Source organism: Ambystoma mexicanum, chromosome 9 (genome assembly GCF_040938575.1).
Source record: "Ambystoma mexicanum isolate Mex_15411 chromosome 9, UKY_AmexF1_1, whole genome shotgun sequence".
Lineage (NCBI taxonomy): Eukaryota > Metazoa > Chordata > Amphibia > Caudata > Ambystomatidae > Ambystoma > Ambystoma mexicanum.
Genome location: NC_090931.1, coordinates 543,474,068 through 543,501,095, shown reverse-complemented (window position 1 = coordinate 543,501,095; position 27,028 = coordinate 543,474,068). Strand labels below are relative to the sequence as shown.

At 47.7% G+C, this 27,028-nt stretch overlaps 1 protein-coding gene across 3 annotated transcripts in view; it reads right to left on the bottom strand.

Annotated features, from left to right (window-relative positions):
- RNFT1 (ring finger protein, transmembrane 1) overlaps positions 1-27,028 on the bottom strand; it is a 424,054-nt gene that overhangs the window by 38,376 nt on the left and 358,650 nt on the right. For 2 of the 3 annotated variants that reach the window (XM_069615093.1, XM_069615095.1), the window contains one exon: positions 6,766-6,867. In XM_069615093.1, the coding sequence (XP_069471194.1) occupies positions 6,766-6,867 (102 nt within the window). The remainder of the gene's footprint in view (positions 1-6,765; positions 6,868-27,028) is intronic. The other variant, XM_069615094.1, reaches the window with a different exon arrangement.

The window sequence follows — 27,028 nt, the reverse complement described above, 5'->3', positions numbered from 1 at the left end:
TCTTTTGGCTTCAGCTGCTACTAATATGCTAATGACACCCAGATCCTGGCTCGTCAAGATCTGAACCAAGCAGAGGTGTCGTTGTGCCTGAGTCAGTGCCTGACAGCCGTCGGGGATTGGATGCGCAAGAATTGGCTGAAGCTGAATGGGGACTAGACTCAGGTTCTGGTTGTGGGCTCTCTTCCTAATCCCACTCTTTGTATTCCATCTTTTTGGCCTGCTGCACTGGGTGACTTTCCCTCTCCAGTGATGGATGTTAGGAATCTTGGGGTTCATTTGCCCTCAACATTGTCTATGGCCTCTCAGGTTGGGGCAGTCTGCAAGGCCGGACATTCTAAAGATCTTGCGCAGGGTTCTGCCTTTTTTACCTTGTCATCTAAGACCTTAGATGGAGGCCTCACTGCTTTTGAGCAGTATAGACTATTGCAACTCATTGTTCTTTGGCTCAGCCAGTGGGGCTTATCCACCGGCTTCAGCTACTGCAGAATCTGGGGACTCGGGTGGCCAATGATGCTTCCTATTGTCCCATATTACTCCTGTTCTATGTTCTCTCCATTGGCTCCCAGTTGCCAATTGTGTGGAATTTTAGTTCATCAGGCCTTTTATCTCCAAGGTGCGGACTATTGTTGGGTTAGGTTTCCCCCTTAACTTGCCGTTCAAGCTCTTCGCTCCGGGAGCGCTTGTTTCTGGTTCCTAGGTTTCATCTGTCCAGAGTGGCCGGTCGCGCATTCTCTGTGGCAGCAGGTAGACTTTGGAATGCACCCCCTCTTGCTCTCAGATGTACTGCCAACCATCTGTAATTTAGATGCCTTTTGAAAACCGGATTGGATCAGCTTTGCTAGATGTTCTTAGCGCCAAGATGCATGTGGGCCTACGAGCTCTTTATAAAATTGTTAACATAACAAGAGTACCAACAGAAACCTCAGACACGTGTTTTGGCATTGCTTAATTTATAAAACTTGTGATTTCACCATAAGTAACCCGGGGTAATGCAGACATGGACCCCTTGCTCACTGTGCTTTAGAGCGGCTCAGCTTCACCTCACTGAGGCGGCCCAACAAGGCCAAAATGCATGTCTGGGGTGGGACCAGACTGATATGCAAATAGTTATTTTGCCTCTCTGATGGGTGCAGTGAGCTAAAATGTGCTTGTAGACCCTCCCAAGTGGAAGAAATTCCATAGAACACGTTAAATGAGCAAGGTTCGTTCTCAGTAGGGGGATCCCACATCCTTGCTTACTACTAATTTACAACAGACCATCCAGCCTGCATAACGCCACGAAGAGCCTGCAGGAAGATTACACTAAGAGTCCATGGGCCTCACTACAAGTCTGGCGGTAACCATGCTGGGAAAACTGGTAGGTTGCCGCCGGACTTGTTAATTTTTCCAACGCCTGACTTGCCGGAAACAACGCGGCATTACAGTCCCAGCGGTCCGTGAAGTCAGGCGCCAGAAAATGTTAATCCCCATTCCCATTTGAGTCCTATAGGACTCAAATGGGAATGGGGAGCACAGAAGCACTGGCACCGTTCATAACGGTGCCGGTGTTTCCGTAAAAGTCTGCGGGCGGGTGCCGTTCCACCCGCTAAGGTCTCACCCTGGTGGGCGGGACCGCACCCACCCGCAGATTGTAGTGTGCCATCCGGTAACAACGGTGCCGTTATTAACTGTGCCGATGCTGGTCTCGGGAGGATACCTCAGCGGCAACGTGCTCGCCTTGGAAGCAAGACGACACGGAGCAACACAGGTTTGGTCCCCGAGTCCGCGCTTAGAAACCTCTGGGTATTAAGTGCGTTATAAATAACCTATCATGTTACCGGACCTGCACACTTGGAATGAGGCCCCATGTGTGGCTGGGCAAGCTTTGCATTCAGGCACATATGGAATAAGGGGCGGAAAGGCTGGTTTGTGCTTGAAGTCACAGAGTGGTTGACAGTGCCGGCCCTGGGCCAAGCAGAGCACTTTGCTGAGCTCAACAGCTGTTTGATTCTGTTTTCGTAAGGCTGACCAACATGTCCTGCGGTTTGACCGCTCTACTTTTGGCTCCCACATAAATGGTGATGGGGAACAGACATTCCCTGCCCATTGTGGAGCAGCTGCCACTGTAACTATAATAACTACAATTATGGAACCAAAGAGCTTTAATCTGTTGCAATGTGGTGCCCATTAGGTCTAAGATTATGACCCATGCTCATTTTGCCGAATTCACGTTAAACTGGCTTGTTCTGCATAATGGCACCATATAAAGTAACAGAAGCGTTCAGACTCTTCTTGTGACTTTCCCACTTGACCACAATGCATGAACCTAGGCAAATCACCACCCCCATGTGTCCCAGTTCCCTGGTTTGCTAGCAACATTTGGAGCTTTTAGATACATGATAAATGTGACTAAAGCACCATTTAAGAAAAGTGACATTTACATCTACATTGCACTTAGGTTAAACATGCTCAATTTTTATAGCAGACTGAGGTGCTCATAATGGCTAACAAACAAATCATATATTAAAATGCTAAGATTGGGGTGATTTGTACAAACATATTGATAAGAGAATATGATAAAAACAAAAGTTTATCAATTCTTCACATGCTAAATACAGGACCCTGGCATCAAATAAAATTAAAGCAGTGTTCGGTGTAAAGACCACAAACAAACTACATGCACACAGACTAAAAAAACAAGAATTAAAAACAAAATGCCCCTCCACGCATGGCATCTCGCTCCTGATAGGTTATCTACAATGTTCTTCGGAATATCCCCTTCCTGTCCTAGGGAGTGTGGCCAACGGGGAACTTGGTACCCCTTGTGGTGGGAATGCCCGTTGATCCAGATCTTTTGGTCGGAGCTCCTAAAATGGATCAAGGATATCGTGGGTATCTGTCTTACCATACATCCCATTGAACTCCCTTTTGGTATCCCCTCCCCAGAATCAGACTCGAATATCTTCCCTAAGGTTGCCAGGCCATGTTAAGAGCTGGGAAGCTGGTCCTGCTCAGAACTGGAAAAATAGCCTGGTACCCTGCAGATCAGAGTGGCTTGCGAAACTATGTGCTATCTTTACTTATGAGAAGCTAACAGCTCTGACCCATGACATAGTGAAGGCCTTCTTGCTGGACTGAACAGTGGTGCTCCTGCACGAGAACTGTGGTACAATGAGACTTTGATGATTCCTGCCCTCTGGCGCCCTGCCCTGCTGTCACCCACCACCACTCTTAATCAATTTTGGGCGAACCCTACAAGTCGGCCTACTTACGGCTCATTGTCCTGAATTGCTGTTTATGAAATCTCCCAGTGCCCGGTTGGGCTTGGTTGTTTATAAGCGGGGGTGGGAGCGGACGGGGGTAGGGTTAAATCTGATAGTTATTGTTGATTCATTGATTGACCTGTCTTATGAAAAATAAATGCAATAAAAATTAAGTTAAAAAAATCCCCAAAGATTAAACAGTGGATTCTGGACCTACCCCATATAACTACACTTTAGACTATGTGCTGCCCTGTGAACCACAAACGGCCCTACCTTTAGGTCACACCGCCCTGCTGATGTTACCAAGGACCATCTGCTGGTGCTTGCAACTTGATCTGCTAGGATCACAGCTCTGAAACCCAGCCCTACTTTTCTCGCTCATCCCTCAATTGGACTGCATCCCACTGCTACTTGTTTTCTGCACATGGTGGCAACAAGTAAGAAAGACACAAGTGATCACAGTTCAAGGGTGTTTATTGAACAATTAATGCTGACTGCAGATTGGAAAAATGCCTAATCTAAACCTATATCTAAGATGGGAGCAAACGTCGACCATCAAATGAAAAATATGGCAGTCCTACTGGAGTCGTGTCAAAATAAAAAGGTTGTACACCAAGAAACCTATTGCCCAACCTCACAACTAATACAAAAAGCGCTGGGGGATAGTTATCAAGGAAAGAAAGAAGCGTTCTCAAATAATATGTCTGGATGTGGTAGCCTTAGTCTCCCTTCCCCATGTTTTGGACACAGGGTAAGATGGGAGCTTGGAGCACAGTACATTCTCAGGCTTCTCCAGCACGAGACTGCAGTTCTAATGGCAGCTCTCAGAAAACACTCATGCTTCAGCTATCAGGGCTGTCGATGGCCAAGTCTCGTTTCACTTGAAATTCTCTTGCCTTCGAGGACCGGACGTGTTCAAATAACAAAACAAAAGTTCCTTTAAAAAATGAAAAGTTAGTTTCCAATGTTCGCTGGGTGATGGGTTCACTCCTGGATCCCTCTCTTCTGGGCGCTGACCCTTCCTGTATCGTATTCCACAAATCTTAATGTCTTTTTAAACAGTTCCAAACACACTGTTTCTTGGAACTTTAGACTTTGCCCCTCTTGGGATTCGCTTCACGTGTTTCGTCTCACTGCGGGATTCACTTCCGTTTCTCTCACTTAGTTTGTAGATCAAAGTCTTTCGATTGTACAGGGATTTTACTAGTCCTCATGTATGAAAACTTTCACCACTTTCGGCGACTCTCCTACGGCTTTCTGGTACCCATAGTTTCGCTCAGATGGGGATCGACCAGAGTCTCTTGAATTAACACCCAAGTGGTGCAAGCTTTCCCTCTGCAGCTGGTCTCCCCTTAACACTTTTTACAGTTCTTTACACAGTTCATTAAACTTGGTTCAAACTTGCTACTTTGCGCTTTTCATTCAACACAGCCCGATTCTTATCGATTCTCCCCTCGACTCACTGGCTGTGATGAACTGCTTGGCTTTTGGCTTTCCTAGAGTGAAAGCTGGTACCATGGGCGTGGCAGCTTCCCTCTGTCCTGCTTAGCAGCATAAGCTTTCCCCAGACCCTTGATTTGGGACATGTCAGGTAAACGGCTTTGGTGTTAGTCCATTGTCCTTTGTGTTGTGCGATAATGTTGGTGTTGGAAAAGGTGTCAAAGGAAGGCAGGATACTGCATCTCACCTGTCAGTGTCCCACTCCCAGAGGACCCTCCATCCAGGTGATCCCTCCCTCACTGGTCCACCACCAGGAATTGCATCAAATAGCGATGGCCGTGTCCTGGCCACCTGGATGACAGATCCCCAGGGACTAGCTAGGGAGACACCTTCAGGTTTCTCACACACCCTTTGCTTGAACGTCCCAAATCTGCTGGGCCCTTGCTCCCACAGCATACCTCAACTAGCTTTAGTTGATAAGGAGTGTGGGAGCCCCTCTACTGAGATGAAACATGGGTCAAATACCCTGTTCTATGGAATTTTTACTACTCAGGAGGGTCTATACCACGTTTTAGCTCACTGCACCCTTCACACATGAGAAACTAGCATTTGCATATCAGTCTTTGTCCCACCCACAAGGCAAGTCCAGCATCGAAATGCTAGGCAATTATCCTCTTAACAAGAGTACCATCAGCAACCCCAGACACGTGTTTCAGCCTTGTGGGGCCTCCTCAGTGCGGTGAAGCTGCGCCGCCCTAAGGCACAGTGAGCAAGGGGTCCACATCAGGATTACCCTTTGTTACTTAGGGTGAAACCCCAACTTTGATGCCTAGAAAAACTTGCTTGCTAATTCGCATGGTAAATCCACAGATTTTTGGTCTTAAAGCGGAGAGCTTCTTGCTGGAAGTAAATTCTTCAATTCACGTTCAAACTCGGAACTCAGTGGTGTGGTAATTCCATTATCGCCAAAAATAGTGATGGTAACGGAATTACTGCAACTTTTTTAACCGAACCACCAACATGACTTGAGGCCCCTAAATAAGCAAATCCTCCTAAATCCTACGTTTACGGCAAAGGAAGATCGACCCACACCAGGTTGCAGCGATTATCCTGGGATGCCAGACTCTCCCAGAAGGAAACAAAGCAAAGCAGTAAGTCTTCATTCTCAGGTGTGTAGTTAGACTCGAAGATAAAGTTCAGTATAACTGTCAGGATAAATGCCTACAAACCATTTTGCCTTTTTCTCTCCTGCTTGACCAACACCCTTTTCCCCCAGTGTATCCCCATCCAGGACCTTACAGGTGATGTCACATAATACTGTGTGGTCTGAGTGCCCTAAATATCTTTGTAGACCATTTCACCAAGCAGATCACCCTGCTCGGCTCCTCGTGTTAACTCACTGGCTGGTAGCAGCTCCTTTTAGCTTTTCTCTCAGGCTGCACGCTGCTGCAATCATTTTTTGTACAAGTAACAAGGGAGCACACTGCTGCAGCCAATTTGCTGACAAGGAACAAAGGCAAGTCCCAATTTAATTGCCACCTGGGCTCAGAGGTCCAGTGAGACTTCACAAAGAGGCTCTGCTTGCACGCTAAGCACATATGTGCTATATATGGTCATGACCTTCGGAAACTCAAGGCAGGGAGAGTTCATGGCAGCCATGACCCAATCTGGAATAGATGTATGAAAGGGTGTCTGGGATTCATTTCTGAACTCATATCTTGTAGATTTTCTAAGGAAGGTTTGAATGTGGCAACTATCCCCGAAAATGGCAGAAAACAAAATATGAGTGCGTAGCCACCGCAAGGGGCTTTAGGTACGAGCATACCTAAGGTAGGGATAGTGTGACTGTCAATGACCATTTTGATTTCTGAAGTAAGCAACTTTTAATACTCAGGATCTACCACTCACTATATGGTGGGAAAAACATAGCATGTGAAGCTAAAATATTCACAAGTCCCAAAAATAAATTATATATATATATACACACAAAGCATTTTTCACATGCTATTTGTGTATATTACACACACACTTACATACACACACACACACACACACACACACACAAAGTTATGCTGTATCTTACCTGACAGACAAGAGCTATAGGCTTTGTAAAGTCCACCTGGCAGATAGGACAAATATCTTCTGCTTCGGAACACTGCCTCTTGGTAGCAGGTACTCCATACTGCTATAAAAAAAGATAAAAACACACACATACGTAAAAAGGCAAAGAAACAGAGAAAGGTAAGATTATACAAGAAATGATGCATGGACAGAAGCATAATTACAGGAAAGGTTTACCAAGAAAATAAAACACAAACAGAAATGGAGGAAAAGAAGTCCAAAAACAACAACGGATGTAGCTGCACCTAACCATTGTTGCCAACAAATAGTAATCACGCAGATTAGCAAAATGAAAACCTCAGAGCGATGGATGCTCCAGTGCCACAATAATTTAATGTACACGATCCTTATTGGAAGGAAACAGATGGGGTAATGTCATCCAGTCACCAAATTCACTGTGTGTGCAGGATTGAGAACTCTACCTCAGATCCTGAAGCATATTTCTTTTTCAAAATTGAACTTTGACATTTCAGAAAGCACATGGTCAACAAATCAACAAAATTGTCCTCAAATCCACCTTTCCCCTACACCCCAACCTCCCCATTCCCTCCCTTCCCCTCCCACCCGCCCTTACCCTAATCCCTCCCCCATGCAGCAAATTATGTTCAGGTAACCTATACATGCACCTCTAGCTCGTACCCCCCTTGAGGCTCTGCACGCCTGCCAATTCCTTAGGGTCATTTACCAGCAGTGGCGCCCAGGGTTATCTCCTCTATGCGGCCTGCCTGGTCCCCAGTTGAGGCGTACCTCCCTCCACCCCACCCAGCCCAGCCTTACCGTCCTCACCCTGTGGGGCCACTCCCCTTCTTAACAGCGTTCACCGGCCAGACTTCTAAAAAAAAAAAAAAAAGGGTACCCCCCCATTGGCTTTCGAAGTTGGACCGAGATTTGTCCAGCAAATGCTTCAGAAACTCCATATCATATATGGCACGGACCTTCCACACCCATTCTTTTTCCACCGGCAGGTGTCAGCTTTTCCACACCTGGGCCAGGCACCATCTAGCCGCTACCAGCATCACCTGCACCATATGCCTCATCTCCCGCTCCTCCTCTTCCCCCCGCAGGACCCCAAAAAAGGAGGAACCATGGCGAGAACCCCCTGTGTATTCCGTCAACCCCTCCAAGCCAGGACAAAACATCTCCCCAGTAGGCTTGGACCTTCTGACAACCCCACCACATGTGGCCATAGTCCCCTCTTACCCGGTTACACTTCCAGCACTGTAGGTCTTGCCCCTTTTCCCCATCTTTGCTAGCACAACTGGAGGGTAGTGCCATCTGTGCAGTAGCTTCAGGGCTCGATGCCTATACTGGAGGGAGGCCTTAGCGCAAGTGTCTTTTCTATACATCGAGGCCCATAGGGCATCATCAATTTCTTTCCCCAGGTCTTCCCTCCACCTAATTCTAACTGCGAGTGGATCTCTGGGTTCCGCCAGCAGGATTGTCCTATATAGCCGCAGCACTAGCCCTTTCAAGCTCATCTGAGTCAGGAGGAGCCACTCAAAGTCAGTCAACCCCCTTCTCGTGTTTCCCTTCTAACCCCCCCCATCAGCACCTCTTTGAGCTGGAAATACCGGAATACCTGGGAGCATTTGAAATAGGAATAGGAACGTGGGCAGTATCACCATTTTAATGCAATTTAATTGTGCCATCCACTTAATCTAGCCCACCTCTCCATACCTTTCCGTACCGCCGCCCATAGTGGAAGAAAATAGTGGAAAGGCAGAGAGCTCCCCGTACCTTGCCAACCACTCCAGTATTTGGGGGACCAATTGGGCCAGGTTGGTAATATAGAGCAGAGCTTTGTCTGCAAAAAGACTGACCTTACACTTTAATCCCCTTGTAGAGACTCCCATCCCCCCCCCCATGCCTTCGTCCTTCATAAACCCTCTCGCCCATGGTTCCATCACTAGTGCATAAAGCAACCGGGAGAGCGGGCAACCCTGCCTCGTGCCCCTCTGTAGGGGGAAGGCTTGGGATGCAGCCCCATTGACCACCACCCTGGCCGTCTGTTCGCAGTACAGCGCTTTGATCCATCCCTCCCATCTCAGACCCATCCCAATAACTGTGAGAACCTCCTCCATGAAGATCCAGGAATATGAGCCCCACTCTTTCATCACCCCGGGTGCATTAAGGATGTGCAATGTCTTACAAAGGTTATCCGCCCCTTGCAGATGAAGCCTGTTCGGTCTCCATGTATCAGTCGCAGGAGACAATGCTCCAGGTGCGATGCCAGCACCCTGGCCAAGATCTTTCCATCTATGTTCAGTAAGAGATAGGTCGGTATGAAGCACAATTGGCTGGGTGCTTCCTGGGCTTTGGGATTATTGCTATTTAGGCCCTGAGAAACGTTGACGGAATGGTACCACCCACTACAATTGAGTTGTACAGCTTGGCTAAGGGTGTTGCCAAACGGGATTGAAACAGCTTGTAAAAATCTGAGGTGAACCCGTCCTCCCCCCGGGGCTTGGTCTACTTTAAACTTTTTTGGCAGCACCTGGAGAACAACTCCGTTGGTGACGGTGTGCTATATAAATACCTTTAACACTTGTCGCCTCTGCCGGCCTAACATGATAGTAACTGGCGAATTGGGGTGGATTCTCCTCTCTGCCTTCTACGAGGACCTCACCATCGCCTTGTATCGTATCCACCCTCCTCTCCGCCCTGTCACGCCTCACCCTTTTGTTTGCCAGGAACGTGCCCAATGTGTCCCCTCTCTCGTAATACCCCTGCTGTGTGTAGCGCATCTTTTTACCATCTCCTCAAATGATACGGAGGGAAGCTCCTGCTTCTTGTCCCTCATCTCCCCCAGCAGCCTCTCTCCGTCGGCACCATGTTGGGTCAGTTCGGTCCTCAGCACTTTCAGGTCCTCTCAGAGTCTAGCCTTGATCAGCCCCCTTTCCCGTTTTTCCCTGCCCACTCCGCTACGAGCAGACTTCGAACCATGGCCTTTGCCGCCTCCCAGACCGTGGCCATTCCTAGCTCCCCGTTGTCGTTAGTTACGAAGTACTCCTCAATCTCCTTCCCCAGGAGTGTTGGGAAGGAAAAAGGGTCATCCCACACCCCCAAGTACTTTAGAGGTAGGCAAGACCTCTTTTAGGTGCTATAATGAACTAGGGGGGAGGAAGGGCACTGGGAAGGCTCTCTCATGCAAATATAATCACATACACAGACATGTGCAGGCACTGAAGAAGGCAGTTATTGTTTAAATATAAGGCGCAATTAACTATTAGCTGGATAGATTTGTAATGTCAGATACTAGGCATTGTAAAAACTTGCGGTAGAGGAGTCAAACTCCCCCCTCCTTTCCAGAAGGAATGTGGCCTGTGAGATTCTAAAAATTGACTACAGGCGCTTCTGCAGTTTTCGCCACTAAGGATAGCACTGGCAGCACACAAACTGACTCACCAGCTGTCTACTGTCTGTCAAGGATCCATGCAGACTAAGAATAGGAATTACATGTTCTGTCCGACAAAATGCAGAATGGGGCAAATCATCAGTATTAAGTATGGGGGAACCTACAGGTCTCAGAAAACATTATCAGGAAGAGTGAAATGTGGATAGAATGAATGAAAATTGTTTATACATTTTTTTAGTTTTTCCTGGGGCTAGGCCTCAAGGTTTGTAAAAGTCTGCAGAGCTGCAGTGTGTTTTTGCACAAGGTAGCAAAATGTCGAACAGCATGCTCTGACAAAACTGCTGACAACGAAGAAACAAGGCTTTGGAGTCACCAGGAAGGAGTCGCGCCCATCTACGGCCCCCAAATCAAAAAACATGCGTTTCCTGAGGGGTTTTAGTAGGAGCAATTTTAATAGAAATACTGTCTGCTCACTGAAGCGGGAGTGGCTCCGGAGAGAAATGCATGCCAGTATTGGGACTTCGTAACTGGTGAAACTTGAGTAGATTCTTGTAAGAGGAGATAACAAGCAGACATGTATGTATAACAGTATGTGAAGTGAATGGATGAAGTACGAGGTCAATGACAGATTGAATAGGACCTTTGGTGATGTGTTATGGTATAGATTGGTTAGGATTTCAGGAGATGTATTAAGGTACAGATTGGATAGGAGGTGGGTTATGTATTGAAATTCTCACATATTTCCGTTTTTCTATTTTTTTTTAATGCGAAAAGGGAGCCTCTGTGTATAAAGACTCAGAAGGGATCCTCACCCATAATATGTTGAGAAGGAAGTGCCACACAGAATTCTTTTATGACGATCAAAGCAATGGGATCCTCAGCATGTAAAAAAAGCTGAGCAGGTGGTACTGAGAAGATATAAGGAAAAAAAGTAGTGGCTCGGTATAAGGAATGGGCCTGGGTTTTAGTAAAACATGTTTTTATATTTTCTCTCGCCGTTTTTTGTGGTAATAAAAGGAACAGAGGTGGATGGGTGGTACGGGGGGAGGGTGTGCATGTGTGTATAAAAATAATGTGGAAAAGAATAAAAGGCGTGGGGGAAGTAGTGGGTTGATCTGTATTTTTGTGTAACAAGCAGCATTGTGCGCAGCATAGCAATAATGTCTAAGTGAAGCATTAGGGACACGCGAAACATTATAGGGGAAGAAACCCCAATAAAACACATGCATAGGGCCCTGCTACTGTATTGTGACTGTATTGTGACAGGACAGACAAATATCATAAACAATGGATATTGGAAACAAAGGAAGGGGGGTGGAATGTCCTGCTCATGGCCAGAGCAGGGCTCCCATAACAGAAGCACGCTAGAAAGAATTCTCCATCTTTTTAGCAGCAAAGTATAAGGGGGAAAAAGTACAAAAAAAATAATAAATTTTAGATCTCTGGCGATTATTCAAGGATATGCAACATCAGGAAGAAGAAAAAGAGATCCAATGTAAGAGGATATATCCCATAACAGCTAAACCTACAGTAGGGTATACAAATCTAGTCTATAAGCCTCCAGTGGTAGATAAAGTGTCGACAACAGGATTATCAGGATCAGCAACTGGGGGGACTCTCGATCTCTCACTAGGGCATCATTGTACCTCTAGTTTGTTCATCATCGGCACAGCTTCACTGGCATCCACTCTGCCCCCACCAACTCGTGGTCTGACCATGTTACCACCTCAACCCTGGGCCCCCTCATCTCATCCCCCTGCTCTTGCGAAACAGCAAATCTATCCTCGTGAAGGATTGGTCTAGGGGCAAATAGAATGTGGAACCCCCGGCCCCTGACCGTCCTTACGCCAAACATTTGCCCAGTAATAGTCCAGCAGGGGGTTCTGAAAAGCAAGGTTGTCCTTACCAGCCATCCTCTGTCCTCCTCCCTTTGCCGAACAGCAGTCTACTGCTGGATCCACCATTAGGTTGAAGTCACCACCCAGGATCGTGGCCCCCTCTAACCAACCTTCCAACATCTTGAGCATGCGTTGTATAAAGCACAAGTGTCCTACGTTGGTGAATATAGCGTGGCCAGCGTAACCTTCATGCCCTCGTAAAAGCCCTTGATCCCCAAGAACCGGCCCCAAACCCACTCTTAATCTGCAATTCTGTCATCCTGAATACCTTCGCTACCAGGATGTCCACCCCCCTCCTTCTATCGGTCTTTGAGGCAAGCCCAGTACGCCTTGCTTATATCTTTCCCCTTTATAGGAGACTCAGCCCCAGCTTGTAGTGGGTCTTCTGGAGGACGAGGATCGCTAGCCGCTGCTTGTGGAACATATTGCTGGTCAGTGACCTCTTATTTTGGGAGTTCAGCCCCTTCACATTTAATGTGGCCACCTTCAGTTCATCCATGGTCCTGGGGCCCTCCTTCCGATCCTCCGTCTAGTGTGCCCTCCTAACCCAATTTAACCTCTGCAGCATGGACCCCCCCTCCCTTTTCTTCCCCCTCTTGTCCCCTCCCCTTTTTGAGGCGTCAAATCTTGTGGTCACACCTGTGGAACCACCAGAGACATTGTCCCTACCCAGTAACCCCTCGCCAACCTCCGTTGGCCCCTCGCCCCTCCTCGGACGTAACAGAATCCCGCCCCACAGCACCTAACCTACTGACCCGAGCCTCCTGCCTCCTCCTCTCCTCACTTCCAACCTGATAAACAACTTTTGAACTGATCGAAAACACCAGAGGGCTCAATCCCCCCTACCTCACAACCGCCACCAACACAACAGCGTGATTTCACTCCGTCCCCCTCTGCCCCCTGACCAACCAAGACTGGGGAATCCTTGACGCCCAGTCCAAGGCTAAAGACTGCATTCGAAACAGGGACTACCAAAGGAGTCCCTTAACCCCTTTCACACGTCCAGGTCTCTTCTCATCAGGAGGAGGGGGTATTCAATTTCTGGATCTTTCTGGCCAGAGCACTCTATCTCCCAGACGCCAGGTCCGGGCCTCTGAGCTTGCGTCAATATTCCTGCCCATTCCCAACCTCTTCTTGGGAGCTTCCACTCCACGTCCCCACCAGGTCCTCCCTAGTGCGTTTAACCACCTCCTCCGTGACCAGGTAGACCCCCCCCCCCAATTCAAACAGCAGCGCAAAGGGGTACCACCATTTGTACCTCACCCACTTCGCCTGGAGCCATTTGGTTAGGGGGAGCACTCCTTACGCCTTGACAGCATGTGGGCCGATATGTCCTGGAAGATGACTACCTTGGAGTCCCCATATTTAATTTTCCCAAGGCACTGTGCCCTTTCAAGTATCTTCACCTTGTCGCTGTAATAGCGCATTCAGGCCAGAACCGTTTGTCGGCCTCTATTTCCTCCTCCGGCACGGTGCACTCTGTCAATGGTTACCTTCTCGCCTTCCTTGGACCCCAGGATCATTTCAATTATTTCTTGTATTTTGCATTCCAGATCCCCGGGGGATTCTCCTTCCGCTTCCTGCAGTCCAAAACATTTGAGTATGTTCCGTTTCTCCCAGTTTTGGATATCATCCATCTTAAGACTTAGCTCCTCCTTCCTTCTCTATAACTCCTGGAAGCACATCTCTGTACTTCTACAATGCCCCTTGAGGCCTGATTAGCCACAACTCCTTCCACTCGGTCTTCCGATGTTACCATCCTTGCTGAGAGATCCGCCACCTTCGCTCATATGTCTGTCCGCATTTCCCTAATCTCCTCCGGAATGACCTGGACATCGCATTTGATGCTGCCGATCTCTGCCGTGTATGGGTGGGGTCCCCTTTTGCCCTTTGCTGCCGCCATTGCCTTACTGTCCTGATAGCGGTATTGTGCGAGGGTTCCTATCCCACTCATTCAGTTGTGACCTCTTCTGTATCCCCTTGCGTGTGGAGCACCTCCAAATCGTGTAGGTGTCTGGTGTGCCCTTTTCCAACCTTTCCGCCTCAGAACTCCTCAAGTGGAGCGGCCGCCCCCAGGTGCCGGTCACCTCTGTTGGACACTGCTTTTAGTGTGGCCCCCCCAGTGTCACGGCACTTTTGGGGAGACCAGGGTCTGTTGCACCTGCTCCCTCTCCCACCTCCTGGCGGATCTACCCGCGCTTTCGTGCTTGGGCGTTCGCCAGGGGAGGAGGAGCTAGGGCCGGTGCTAGAGGGCTGCGGCGCATGCGCGGGAAACCACTGTCTCAGTTCCGCGCATGCGCCGTAGATCGGGCCTCCGCGCTGGGAAGGGCTTGCCTTCCAAGCCTCGTTCTGGGTCCGCCGGCGCTCGGAGACGAAACGGCTTGCGTTCCAGGCCTCGCGAGTGCCGGAGGCCCATAAGAGGAACCGCGAGCAGTAGCAATTTGCGTCTCAACACGGTTGCTACGGACGTGTTGCTCGCTCCTGCTTCTTATGGTTCCTGTTCCCTGTGCCTGGTCTTGCTTCAGCTCCAGCCTTCTCTTTGGTCTCCCTGCCTTGCTGGTCCCCAGCCTGCCTGGTTCCCAGTCTCCTGTTACCTGCTTGGGTTCTCCTTGGCTCCTGTCTGTTCCACGAGCCTCCCTGGGGTCCAGTTTCCAGTCCCCTACTTTTCCCTGGGGACCCATGCTCCTTGTCCTGGGTTCTCCCTGGGTCTTTCTGGGCTTAGCCTCTCCTCCAGCTTTCCTGGGGCCCTCGTTCACTGACCTTGGATTTACCTTAGGGATCCCAACTCGTGGTGGTCTCCCCTCCCAATCTGGTTCCCTCTTCCTGTCTGGACCTGCCTGGTGCCTCATCCTTTGGACCAACTGTACCTCGAGCAGATCAGTCATTCCAGACCAGTTACATGAAGCTGCTTGAACTTGTCTCCCTGTGGACTGGGGGCCTTACCTTGTATTCATCTGAGAGGTTCCTGGACTATCTTGCTTCATCACCGGATCACGTACCTTTGGAATAGACTCTTTTGGACTTCACCAGTATCCAGTAACTTTCCATCGGATTGTGGCCTCTCCTGCCTGTGCTTGCACAGTCCCTTCGTCACGTTAATCAGGAGAGTGCTTTCCGTGATGCTGGGAGTTGGTCCATTCACCACCCTGTGTCATTAGGGTGGTGGAGAGGCTGGTTCCCCGAGTCACATGCTTGTCATTTCACTGGATGCAGCCTGGCCGTCCCAACTAGATCCACTGTCAAGAAAACAGGTACACAGTTCTCACGCACTTCTCTGCTTGACACCCACTGCCCTCTATTCGTCACTGGTCTTCTCCCACCACCCCCCAGCCTCATGCTCGCCGGGGGCGTTCCCCTCACCGTTGGTTCCAGGGGGCACTGCGCTCCTCTCCCTTTCCTGGGCACTTGTGGACAACCTCTAGCCTACACCCACTCTCTGCAGTGCCTCCAAGCCCCACCAGGTCCCTAGGCACATATCTTTGTGAACCCCACTGTGGGGCGGGCCTCCATCCTATTGTCTTTGACCCTCGGATCTGGGGTCCAGCTCTACTGGGGGTGCCCGCTGCCCCTCACAATGTCAGCCTTCCTGCTCAGTCTGTTGCGCTCTCCACTGGGGGACTCCCCCTTCCGCTAGACATTGAAGGTCCAGGATCACTGTTTCTGGGGAATGGCCACCCCGTTGCAGCCCCCACTCTGCCTTTTGCTGCTCTCACCTTCAACTCCGGGCTGGGGACCTCCCCTGCACCTCTGCACCAGTCTCTGCGATGTCTGCTGTTCTTCTTTGGGCGTCGCTGCTCTGGGTGCAGTCCCACAGCTCCTCATGTAGGTCAGCTCGCTACAGCAGGGGCGGGGCAGCCTTCATCTGATCCCCAGGCCTCCCCATCATCCAGTAGATAGTGGTATCTTCAGTCCTGGTCCTGATGCTCCACTGCAGTCCAGGGCCCCCCAAAGGTAGTTATCTCCTATTAACCGGCTCCTCCGGTCTCGCCCCTCTTTTGCAGCACTCCTCCGGATGGGTATGCTCTCCACTACGCGGCCACCGCTGGGGCTCGTCCTCTTTGCCCAGGCCACTCACCGCTGTTATTTTGCACTGAGGTTGGGGGCCTGCAGTCTCTGCCCCTTCCCTCTGCCGGCCTCACTTCGCTGCTTCATTTGGCAGCCCAGCCGGTGCTCCGCTCCCACTGCTGATATGTTTCCCGTGCTTCAGCACCTCTACCCGGCCGTTTGGAGCGCTGGGGCAAAACCACTGCCACAACCCTCAGCCGAAAGTTACCTCGTTCACCAGGGGACCTGCAATTTCTTTGTCACTCTGGGGCTGCAGCCCCACCCTCCGACACACAGGGGACCTCCTTCTGGGGGATCTGGAAACACAACTCTGCAAATAAAATCACCTTAGAGCATCAGGGCAGGACAGAACCTTGCGCTTGGGCAGCCATGTTGCCTGCACCCCCCGGTGGCCTCCCTGAAGCATATTTGACCAGCCAACCTGCCAAGGAGATGAGGAGCTTGATGGATGTGGGTATCCATGTGATGGACTGCACTGGGAGGGTTACAGATAAGGTGTTGGACCCGGGACAGTGGGGGGGTAGGCATGTGAATGGAAACCTGGAATTTGTGTTTGCCACAAAATGCTTCTAGTTCCCCGAGTAGTTCTGGTGTTTCAAGTCCCCATGTTGTGCTGGGTTTTTGTCGCTGGTGCCCAGTATCCAGTCCTTACAGAACCAACTTAGCTTATTTGGAGCATGAGACCTTTGGTGTGAGGTTGTATGTGCATGCGTGCATTATGAATGGTGGGGTGTGTTGTACCGGAGGGGGAGTAATGAAATCTTGAAAGCCAATTTGCCATAAAACGTTCCTGGTTCTAGATAGAGCATTTCTAGTCTTGTTCAGGTCCCTGTGATGTGCTGGATTTCCTAGTGCCCTATGTACCCCCTCTTCACAGTACTCTCTCAAACCTTATATGGGGCGTGCTATCTCTGTGGGGTGTTTATGCCACATCACATTACGCTCTCTCTGGTACGCTATGACGTGTCATGTTGCTACTATGCAGTTATGTTTTGCCAGTCTGTCTAGCTTTGAAATATTGTGCTGTTTTGATTGGTGTGCTACAATGTATTTTGTTATTGAATTCCATGTCATGGTAAGTTGCTTCACAACGTTATGCAATATTGGTCTGTTGGAATATTTTTTAATGTACACCTTCACCTTGCTTCTATCATTGGTGGACTTACAAATTCCATTTTATTCCACACCCCATCAATATCAAAACGCTGTTCCAATCCTGTATTTCTTTTCCCAAGTTTCGAATTTTGTATCCAAATTGCCTTTTTGGATTTTAAATGTGTTTTGCTCCTTGTAGGGTGTTTTATTTGTTTGGTCATAATGCTTGCTTGTTATACTATGTGTTATGTCATATTGTTTCCCATAACATCATACAGCAATGTCCAAGTCTCCTAGTTTTTGCTGTTAAGGGAACCAAGCATAGCTTGTGCCCATAACAAACCAGATGTGCATCTCCCGCTCACCCCAGGGCCATCAAGAATTGGAGAACAGTCTGCGGGTTATCTTCCGCTACCCCAGTCCTAATATGCAATTAGCCGATAACAATCAGGGCAACCTAACAATACTGTGCATCCTTCAAGGAAATGTAGCGCCTAAAGGGTGTGGTGCTCTATTTTAAACACTATTCGTGTGAATGTCTTGACAAAGAAGGGGATGGTCTCAAAATATTATGGCATAAGATGTTGGTGGTGACCCCAATCCCATTAATGATTGCAGTCATGAGATTCCTGTCGATATTGTTCCCAGAACAATTATCTCAATTAAAGGGCTGACATGCTGAATTGGGAGTAAAAACTGATGTTGGTTATCACCAATAGGGAAAATCCGACAAAGTGATGAAATGTACATTTTTTTTAATGAATTTGTACTATTATGAGATTGTTTTTAGCTATGGTCTGTTTTATGAAGGGTTTTAATCTGTTGATGTGTTTATGAATTGATGAACTGTTTTTTACCTATGGATGTACTGTTAGAGGGATGTATTGATAAGTGCTGAGGTATGGATGTACTCTTAGATGACCTGCGATGACTTGGATGTTTTTATATTTGTACTTATGTTATAATTTGAGAATGTGTTCTGTGTGAAAAGTTAAATTTGTCTTTTTAAACTATGCCACACAATAAAAAATAAAAAAAGGTGACAGAAACATGTCCATTCACTTGTGTATTGTGATCGCGTACAATGCTTCCTCATAACCCCGATGACTTTTAGGTTACCTTCTGAGAGACCCATATCACTGAAGACAGAAGTCCTCTGTAAGGGGGCTGCTAAGGAGATTGAGGGGAGGGGTGCAGGACCAGGTCTCCCCAAAGTACCACTCGAGATAAATAATCTGGATGGAGGGGCAGTCACCAAGGGGGTTCGCTCCTCATGCGCTGCAAATCTGAATACCATATCCTTGGGCTATTTCGGAGCAATCAAGATCAGGAGACAACCTGTAACTGATTGAGTTTTTGACATTCCCTGGGAAGAAGCAGAAATGGTGGAAAGGCATAGAAACGTTGTCCTGCCCAAGGACTCAGGAAGGTATCATCCACAGAGTCCTGACCTCTCCCCTTCCAGGAAATATAAAGGGTGCATTTCCTATTCTCTTCACTGGTTTATATTCTTCAGAATTCTTGCTCAGCACTTCTTTGGGGAGGGACCCACCCATGTTGGGCATGGGACCACCTGCTAAGGGAGTCTGCTCATAAGTTATCTCCAGCTAAATGCAAGAACAAAGGGATCATCAAGTGAAGTACACACCAGAATCAGATCTCCAGCACAAAAAGACAGAGCTCCTGAGACTTTGTTCCCCTTTGTTCATTCATATAGTATGGTACTGAGATATTGTCAGTGTAGATCAACATTATTTTCCTTTGGCTGGTGATGAGGGTATTTCTCTCTGCCTTAAAAATTGTTTTGATCTCGAAAAGGTTAATGTAAAAGTGACTACTACTTGGTTCAGAGGTTGTGTACTTCCCATGGTTTCAAAACAGCTCCCCAACCCATTAAAGAGGAGTCTGAAAAATGATCCGCATGAGGGTGATGGTTGAAGGGGACCCCCTGCACAGAAATGTTGGTGTTCCATCCACCAACACAGATCGTGATGGAGCTCCTGCAAAGTGAATGTTAGGCCACCCTATTTATGGTGAACAGGGAAAAAACAGAGGTTAGCCAAAGCCCAATCAAAATGGTGTAGAAGAGAAGTCAAGGCTTTGTCTCAGGAAAAGTGTGAGCGTTGTCTAGGACTATAATGAGTTCACACACAGCAACACCACTAATTCCAGTTAGACAGTAAGTATAAGAATACAATTATGTATTAGGCCTTTAGTTACATACTAAGCATATACAAATTAGGAGGTATGCATTGTCACACATCCTTATAAAATATATATACACACACATTCACCAATAGGAGCATTTGAATTGCATATGGAAAAACTACCAGTGCAATACAGGTGAGTAGACAGAAAGGATAAAAATAGGCCGAACTTATTCGAATCAACAGAACAACAGCTTCCCTGAATCTTATAAAGTCCAACCCTAAGGAGGCTTGGGGCCTTGTACCCAAAATTCACTGGTTCCAAAGTATAACCTTTTCAGGTAAGTTTATATAGAAAGAATATAGTGGGCTGTGGTGACTATTATTGAAATATCCCAAATTAGATAAAAAGTTCAGTAAATCTCAGGCAAGTACTCAATTCAATCCAACAGACTAGGATAGGCTTATGGAAGGATCCTTAACCCAGGTCAAGTCAGTGAGTTATGGTGAGCACTTTATGCCCAAATACCTTATCGGAGGCAGGGCGAGTAAGCAAAAGGTAGGTACACTTAGCCCCCTGGCCAGGGATGTTCCGGATTCCACTGATGTAACTTCCAGACTTTGGTTCAAGGCTTGTATTGCTGTTCTTGTTTCCACTGTGGGGGTCATCTAGATGTCTAAAAAGTAGAGAGACTTTGTATCAAGGGATTTAGTTTTCGTCAATTGTGGTGCACAGGAATCGGCTCCGGACTACTTCCAGTTGAACACCCAAACGAAGACAAAGGAAGACTTCTGCGGGAGAGAAAGCCTATACGACATCTCAGGTTCATGAAGAGTGTGAAGTCACCACGTTCAGGCAACGACAGGCGACCGTACAGCGGCAAACACAGGAGCAGCATAGCTTCCCTCAGAGTGAGGAGACTGAAAATGCCAGAGCAGGAGACGTGTGGTAGTAGCTGGAGATCCTCCAAGTTCCAAGGTTCTGCCAAGAACGGCAGCTACAGCAAGGCAACCCAGGAGAGAGCTGGTCAGTTCACCAGTTGGTCCAGGGACACTTCCGAAGGCTCAGCAGGTACAAAACCCCAAGCAGGCACTGAGACTAGTTGTTCCCACTGGTCCAGGGATCAATGCACCAACAAAGGCCTTCTTGAGATCAGGACAGAGGAGCAGGGCTTCACCGGGACACCACTGGAGGAGTCGATGCTGGTCAGCTGCAGGGGTCGTCAGTGGGCTGCTCTTCTTGTTAGAAATCTTGGTACCAAAACTGATCTGATGAACAGTTGTAAGAGCACTCCTTTTATCGATGATTCAGGCTGGGTGCAAGCTCAAGCCCACCAATGATAAGGATCGGCACCATTCAAAAAGCCATGGGTTCTCCAATCATGGACAACCACTGGTCATCACAGCTGCCCAGCGACAGACCTTCAGGCACCAGAGGGTGAGGATTGGGACCAGACAGTTCCAGTGCCTTCCTCTGGCTCACACATATAATGCCCCTTAGCCTAGGGAAAGCCACAGCGATCGCTGGAAAAGGCATTTCCATACAAAGCATGTCCTGACCTGAGAAGGCCAAACAACAATATAGCCAAAGAACAAGAGAAAACCTTGCAGCATGGCCATATTAGGGGGCTAGCCACCTCCAATAGCCATTTGGGGTAAAAGCAAAAGTGCACGAGTAAAATAAACAAAAAAACAGTACAAATATCGGAGCTGCCACCACTTGTCTTATGCACATATGAAAAGTAACCAAAAAACCATTATATAAAAAGAGGACATGCATTACTCACCGTAATAGCATTTCTGATGATTGTATTTGCTTAGATTCACATGCTGTGCGCATGGTCCGACATCCAGTGGTAACCGCAGAGTATTGCATCTTGTCTTTTCAAGGATCGAAAGGGGACGTCGGCATAGGCGTTTCTGTAACACTATCCCTAACGTGACGTGTAGCGTACCAAAAATCCCTCACACGCCGAGGTCCCTCCGATTGTATTTTTTCTGCCATGAGGGAGCCCAAGGACTATCGTGAGTACATAAAAGAGAGAAAGTAGTAAGACCTCTATGTTCCTTCCACCCAAATGGATAGGGAGGGTGGGCGCATGTGAATCTAAGCAGATGCAATCATCAGAAATGTTATTACTTTATTTATTTATTTGAATTTGTATAGCACACAGCGGCCCTAAGGCAACGTGGCGCTGTTACAGAAGGTTTTGCTTGGTACATACAGGTATCCAGTCATTTTCTACAAGCCCAAAGTTTCGAATGTAAATCCTGAGAATACATCTTTTCGAAAAGCCATTCTTTCGAAAAGACATTCTCCTGAAATAAATGTGAATATGGTATCTAAATGAAGGTAAGTATTAGTGCAGGGCTGGGGTTAGGGTTAGTTTAAGGGTTACATTTGGGGGTTAAATTAGGGTTAGGGCTAGGGTTAGGGCTAGGGTTAGTTTAAGTGTTAAAATAGGTTTGAGGCTTGGGTTAGTTTAGGGGTTAAATTTGGGGTAGGGTTAGGGTTGGGGACAGGGCTAGGGTTGGGGCTTGGGTTAGGGGTGGGAGGAGGGTGCGGGGGGGAACCCCCCCCCCATATACACAAAAACTTTAAAATGTAACAAGGGCCTGGCCAGTGCTGAAATTTCAGCACTGGACAGCTCCATGTAATGTTTTAAAGTTACATAAAAAGCATTTAAATGCTACTTTTAACATGTAAAAGTGTATTTCTATTGAAACCAGTCCATGTCTATTGTCGACGGATTGGTTTCGATAGAATGCACTTTTGCATGTTAAATATAGCTTGTCAAAGCTTTTATTTTCGAAACTTTTGATTCGAGGCGTTAGTGATTCGAAACTTTTTTTTCGAAACAATCACTATAAACCGTACATACATGAGTGAATGTTTTGCTTGGGACATACATGCGTGAGTTATTGCAGAAAAGGCAGAGGGTACATTATGTACACAGAGAGAGGATCAGTTTCCTGTGGCATTGCTAACATATTTCAGGTGCCTAGTGAGAACATGGTTAATTGAACAGTTTGGTTTTTAGCAGTTTATGGAAAACATTGTAGGATTCTTCATTTCTGAGTGCGGCAGGGAGTGAATTCCAATTCCAGTTCTTAGGGGCTAGGTGTTGGAAGCTGGAGCATCCTACTTTCACCCTTTTGAAGACGATTACGGTTGAGTAATGCATGTCTTCTGATGCTTGTTAATCTGCTTAGAATCACATGCTGTGCATAGACTAGCGAGCAGTGCCCAGAGTTGGAGGTGGATTGTGAGAAGGAACAGTAGAGAAAAGATGTCTTAGTACTGCTTGTCCCACCTGAGAATCAGACCTAGAATGAGTGTCTAGGCAATAGCGTTTAGTAAAGGACTCTAGGGGAACATTTGCAATGAATGATAATGGAAACCCAGTTCCTCAAGTAGACTGTGCTCTATGCTTGAAGGGCAGTTCTCTCTTAGGAAGAGAGAAACAAAGTGTGATGCGTTTGACTATCCACCTTGAGATTGCTGACTTAGAGACAGGATCTCCTTCTCTGCCAGCCGCCACTGAAACAAAAATTTGGTTTGTCTTTCTCAGTGGTTTAGTTCTTACCAGATAAAACATGACTGTCCTCTGCACATCTAACGTGTGTAGGCTTCTTTCGGCCATGTTAGAGGGGCTCTGAAAGAAAGTGGGCAGTTCTATTGACTGGTTCACGTGGAACTTGGAAATAAATTTAGGCACAAATTGAGGGCGAGTGCGCAGAACCACCTTATCTCTGAACAGTAACGAAGCGGTCTAGTACTGAAAGGGCCTGTAGTTCACCAACCCTTCTTATAGAAGTGATAGCCACTAGAAAGGCGGTCTTATAGGTAAGGTCTTTAAGACATGGTCTTGTGCATAGGCTCAAAGGGAGACTCCGTGAGTCTAGTCAAAACCACATTTAAGTCCCATCCGGGAGCTGGGTTTGAAATGGGTGGCTGAGTCCTTTTCACCCATTTTATGCATGAAGGCCTTGTTAACTGGTATTTTCCACCACAACACCTTTTGTTGTGACGTAGTATAGCCTGAGAGAGCAGCTAAGTGCACCTTCAGGGAATTAAAAACCAGGCCTGAATCTAGTAAGGGAGTCTGGTATGAAACAATGTGAGTAGGAGAGCAGACAATGGGATTGACGCCCTTGGCCTTACACCAGATAACAAAACGTTTCCATTTACTGGAATAACAATATCTGGTGTTGGGTTTCCTCGCTTCCCTGAGTATGTCCATACATCTCTGAGGGAGTTGAAGGTGTCTGAACTCTATGACCTCAGGAGCTAGGCCGCTAAGTTCAGAGTTTGCGGGCATGGGTGCAGTGTTTCTCCCCCGTCCTGAGATAACATGTTGTACGGGCAGGGAAGTTTCATAGGAGGGGAGAGGGACATCTCCATCAGATGAGAGAACCAGGGTTGGCGGGCCCACATGGGGGCCACCAATATCATGGTGACTGGTTCCTGGTCTTGTTGAGTAAGGGAGTCGGGGGGGGGGGGCAAAGCGTAAACAAATCTCCCTGACCATGCCATCCAGAGCCCGTTCCCCTTTGATCGGTTCTGTGGGTACCTGGAGGCGTAATCTTGGCATTGCACATTCTCCAGAGTTGCGAACAAGTCGATCTCTGGGAAGCCCCATTCTGCGAAAACGTTGGAGACGATGTCTTCGTGTAGTCGCCATTCATACTCTACGGGCAGTGGGAAATCTCTGCTGATACGTCTGCTAGAAGATTGAGTTCCCCTGGAACGTGTTGGGACAAGCCCATATTCAAATGTTTTGGGACAGTTTCGATAGCCCTGGAGTGTGTGTGCCTCCCTGCTTGTTCAGGTAGTACATGGCTGTGGTGCTGTCTGTCAAGATCAGGACTGTCTTCCCCTGTAACTGTGTTTGAAAGGCTTTCAGTGCTTTGAAAACCGCTAATAGTTCCAACAGATTTATGTGGTTGAACGCTACTTGTGGAGACCACACGTCGTGCGCCATCTGCTAAAGCAGGTGAGCCCCCAGCCTGTGAGAGAAGCGTCAGTCGTGAGAGTGGCTTCTACCGCGGGGGTGGTGAAGGTCTTCCCCCTTCAAGAGGTTTTCCCTTGACCACCAATGCAGAGAGAGAATGAGGGCTGGCGAGACAACTACCACATCTTCCCATTGTCCGCTGGCCTGACACCACTGGCTGTTGAGCCACTCTTGCATGGGACGCATATGCAGACACGCGTGAGGAACTAAATAAATGCAGGACACCATAATTCCTAACAGTCGCATGGCTTTGCGTACCGTCACTTCCGGACTGGCTACATACTGAGGGATCTGAAACAGCACTTTTCGAACCCTCTCGTTGGAGGGGAAGACGAGGCCATCTTTCGTCCGAATTAGAGTCCCTAGAAACTGTTTGACTTGACCGGTGTCTAGGCTGGATTTCTTCTCGTTGATGGAGAATCCCAGACTGAATAAGAGGTCTATTGTCTTCTGCGTGTTCAATAGGCATGTTTCGTATGACTCCCCTGTTATGAGCCAGTCGTCGAGGTAAGGGTAAACCGGAACGGATAGTCTGTCGCTGATTCTACTGCGATATTACTGTTAATGTTAAAGGACATTTGTACCGCGCACTATCACCACCGGAGTGGTCCATTGGCGCTCTGGCGGCTCTGAAAGAGGAGGGGAGGTTGAGTTAGTGGGAGGAAGCAGGAAAAGTGCACGAGAGCAGTGATGTGCTGTTGGCGGCCTCAGCCCGATGGGTCCATTGGGTGGGCCTGGGGTGTTTGCGGCCGGTAGTCGTCGTGTACTGTTGTGCAAGGCTATGTGTGTTTTTTGTTTTGTTGTTGCTGTGTAGTGAAGTTTGTGCGGTTTGTTGTGCTGTAGGTTTTGGTTGTGTTTGGTCTGGAGTTTGAGAGGTGTATGCAGAAAGGGAAATTGTTAGTAGGGGTTGGTTAGTTTGCATCTCTATCCTGAATAGAAGCGCTCGGCTTGCGTAGTTTCCGCTGTTGCGGCTCTGTCCTGATCTGAGTCTGACTGGCATACAGGTTCCTTACTCCTCTAGCCCCCGCCTCTAACATGCTCTCTCATTGCTCCCCTTATCTTCCATTCATACTCCTGTGGCCATTGCACCTGCCAATGACAACCTCTCAGATGGTGGTGTGATTGCCAATATCTTGATAATTCCACACCCATGTGGTACTTGGTAGTAATTAAGGGGCGGGCGAAGGTGTTGGTGGGATTGTCTGGGGTAGTTCTGTGAATAGTACCTACATTACTTATTTCTAAAGCCTTAGTGTACATAAATTAAACTTTTTTTTTTTTTAAACTTTTATTTTTGGTTTGCAAATCACTTCATAGCTGTTCCACATTATCACTGATTTTGTAACATACAATAGGATAATACATACCCCCCACATTTCATATGTCTAGACACCAATCGGGTACTTTTATGCATTTACAGAGTTTTCCGTATCAAGAGGATTCCGGGCTATCTGGTCTTGAGCAGCGTCTATTCCCCATCACAGTTCTCTTCGTCGGATAGGGTTCTATTCAGGCACCATCTAAACGGAGTCCATATGTCTTTTGGTCAGCTTGTTATTGGCGTCATTCCTATATAGGTTTCTTCGCATTCATTAACGTATGTTAAACCTTTAAGGAGGTGTTCTGTGCGGGGGGTGTGCTTGCTTTTCCATCTTGAAGAATACATTTCTTAACTATTACACATGTTACGTTAAACAATCTTCTAGTTTTCCCTGGTACTTTCCCTATGTCTCCGAACAGGTATTTTTGGGGGCTGAGCTGCGCCGGGATGTGTGTGATCTCCTCTAGTAGTCATGCAACCTGTTGCCAGCGATCAGGGGACATGCCCGGTACATATGGAATGCATCCGCTCTGGGGCTTCTGCATTTCGGGCAATATGCCGACAACATTTTAACAGGGGTGTATTGAAGCTTATTCAATATTTTAAATTGTATCAGTCTGAGACCGGCATTCAATGAGACTTTTTTAGGCAACAGGCAATATTTTGACCATTTCCCCTCTTCTATGGTTATGTCCATGTTCCTCTCCCATGAGGCTTTGATGTTATTCGAAGATTTTGAGTGTGTTTGAATTATGTTATATAGCTTCAACACCCCTGTACAGCTTGTGAATAGAGTGACTGAAAACATGCATGTGTGAGTGGTTCTTTTGGGTAGGTTGGCCAACGCTTCTTGAAAACAGCTTTCATGCGGTGGTATTGGAAGGTGGCCAATTGGGTTCTCCCCACTGTGTCTACAAAGTCTTCTGGTGTAACGGATCTACCATTTGCGAAACATATCTCTCATTTTGATTTTTTAATCCGGAACCCATGTCTTATGTATACTGGTATCGTATGAGGGTTTGATGCCTGGGAAATTCCATAGCGGGGCCTGCGAGTCATAGGGTATGTCTATTTGCAGTCTTTTACTGATCGCGGCCCAGGCTGCTATCGCAGAGGTTGCCGGGTCGATTTGCATTAATCCCTGGCGGTTTTCGTGAATATTATGGAGCGCAGATCAGTAGGCCGGACCGAATGGCGTTCGATCGGGATATGCAGTTATCTGTCTGCTGGGTCCTGCCACTGTTTAGCGCATTGTGCTTGTGCTACCAGGTAGTAGAGCTCGAAATTGGGTCCAGCGATGCCCTCCGTTTCGTACGGCTCCACCAGTTT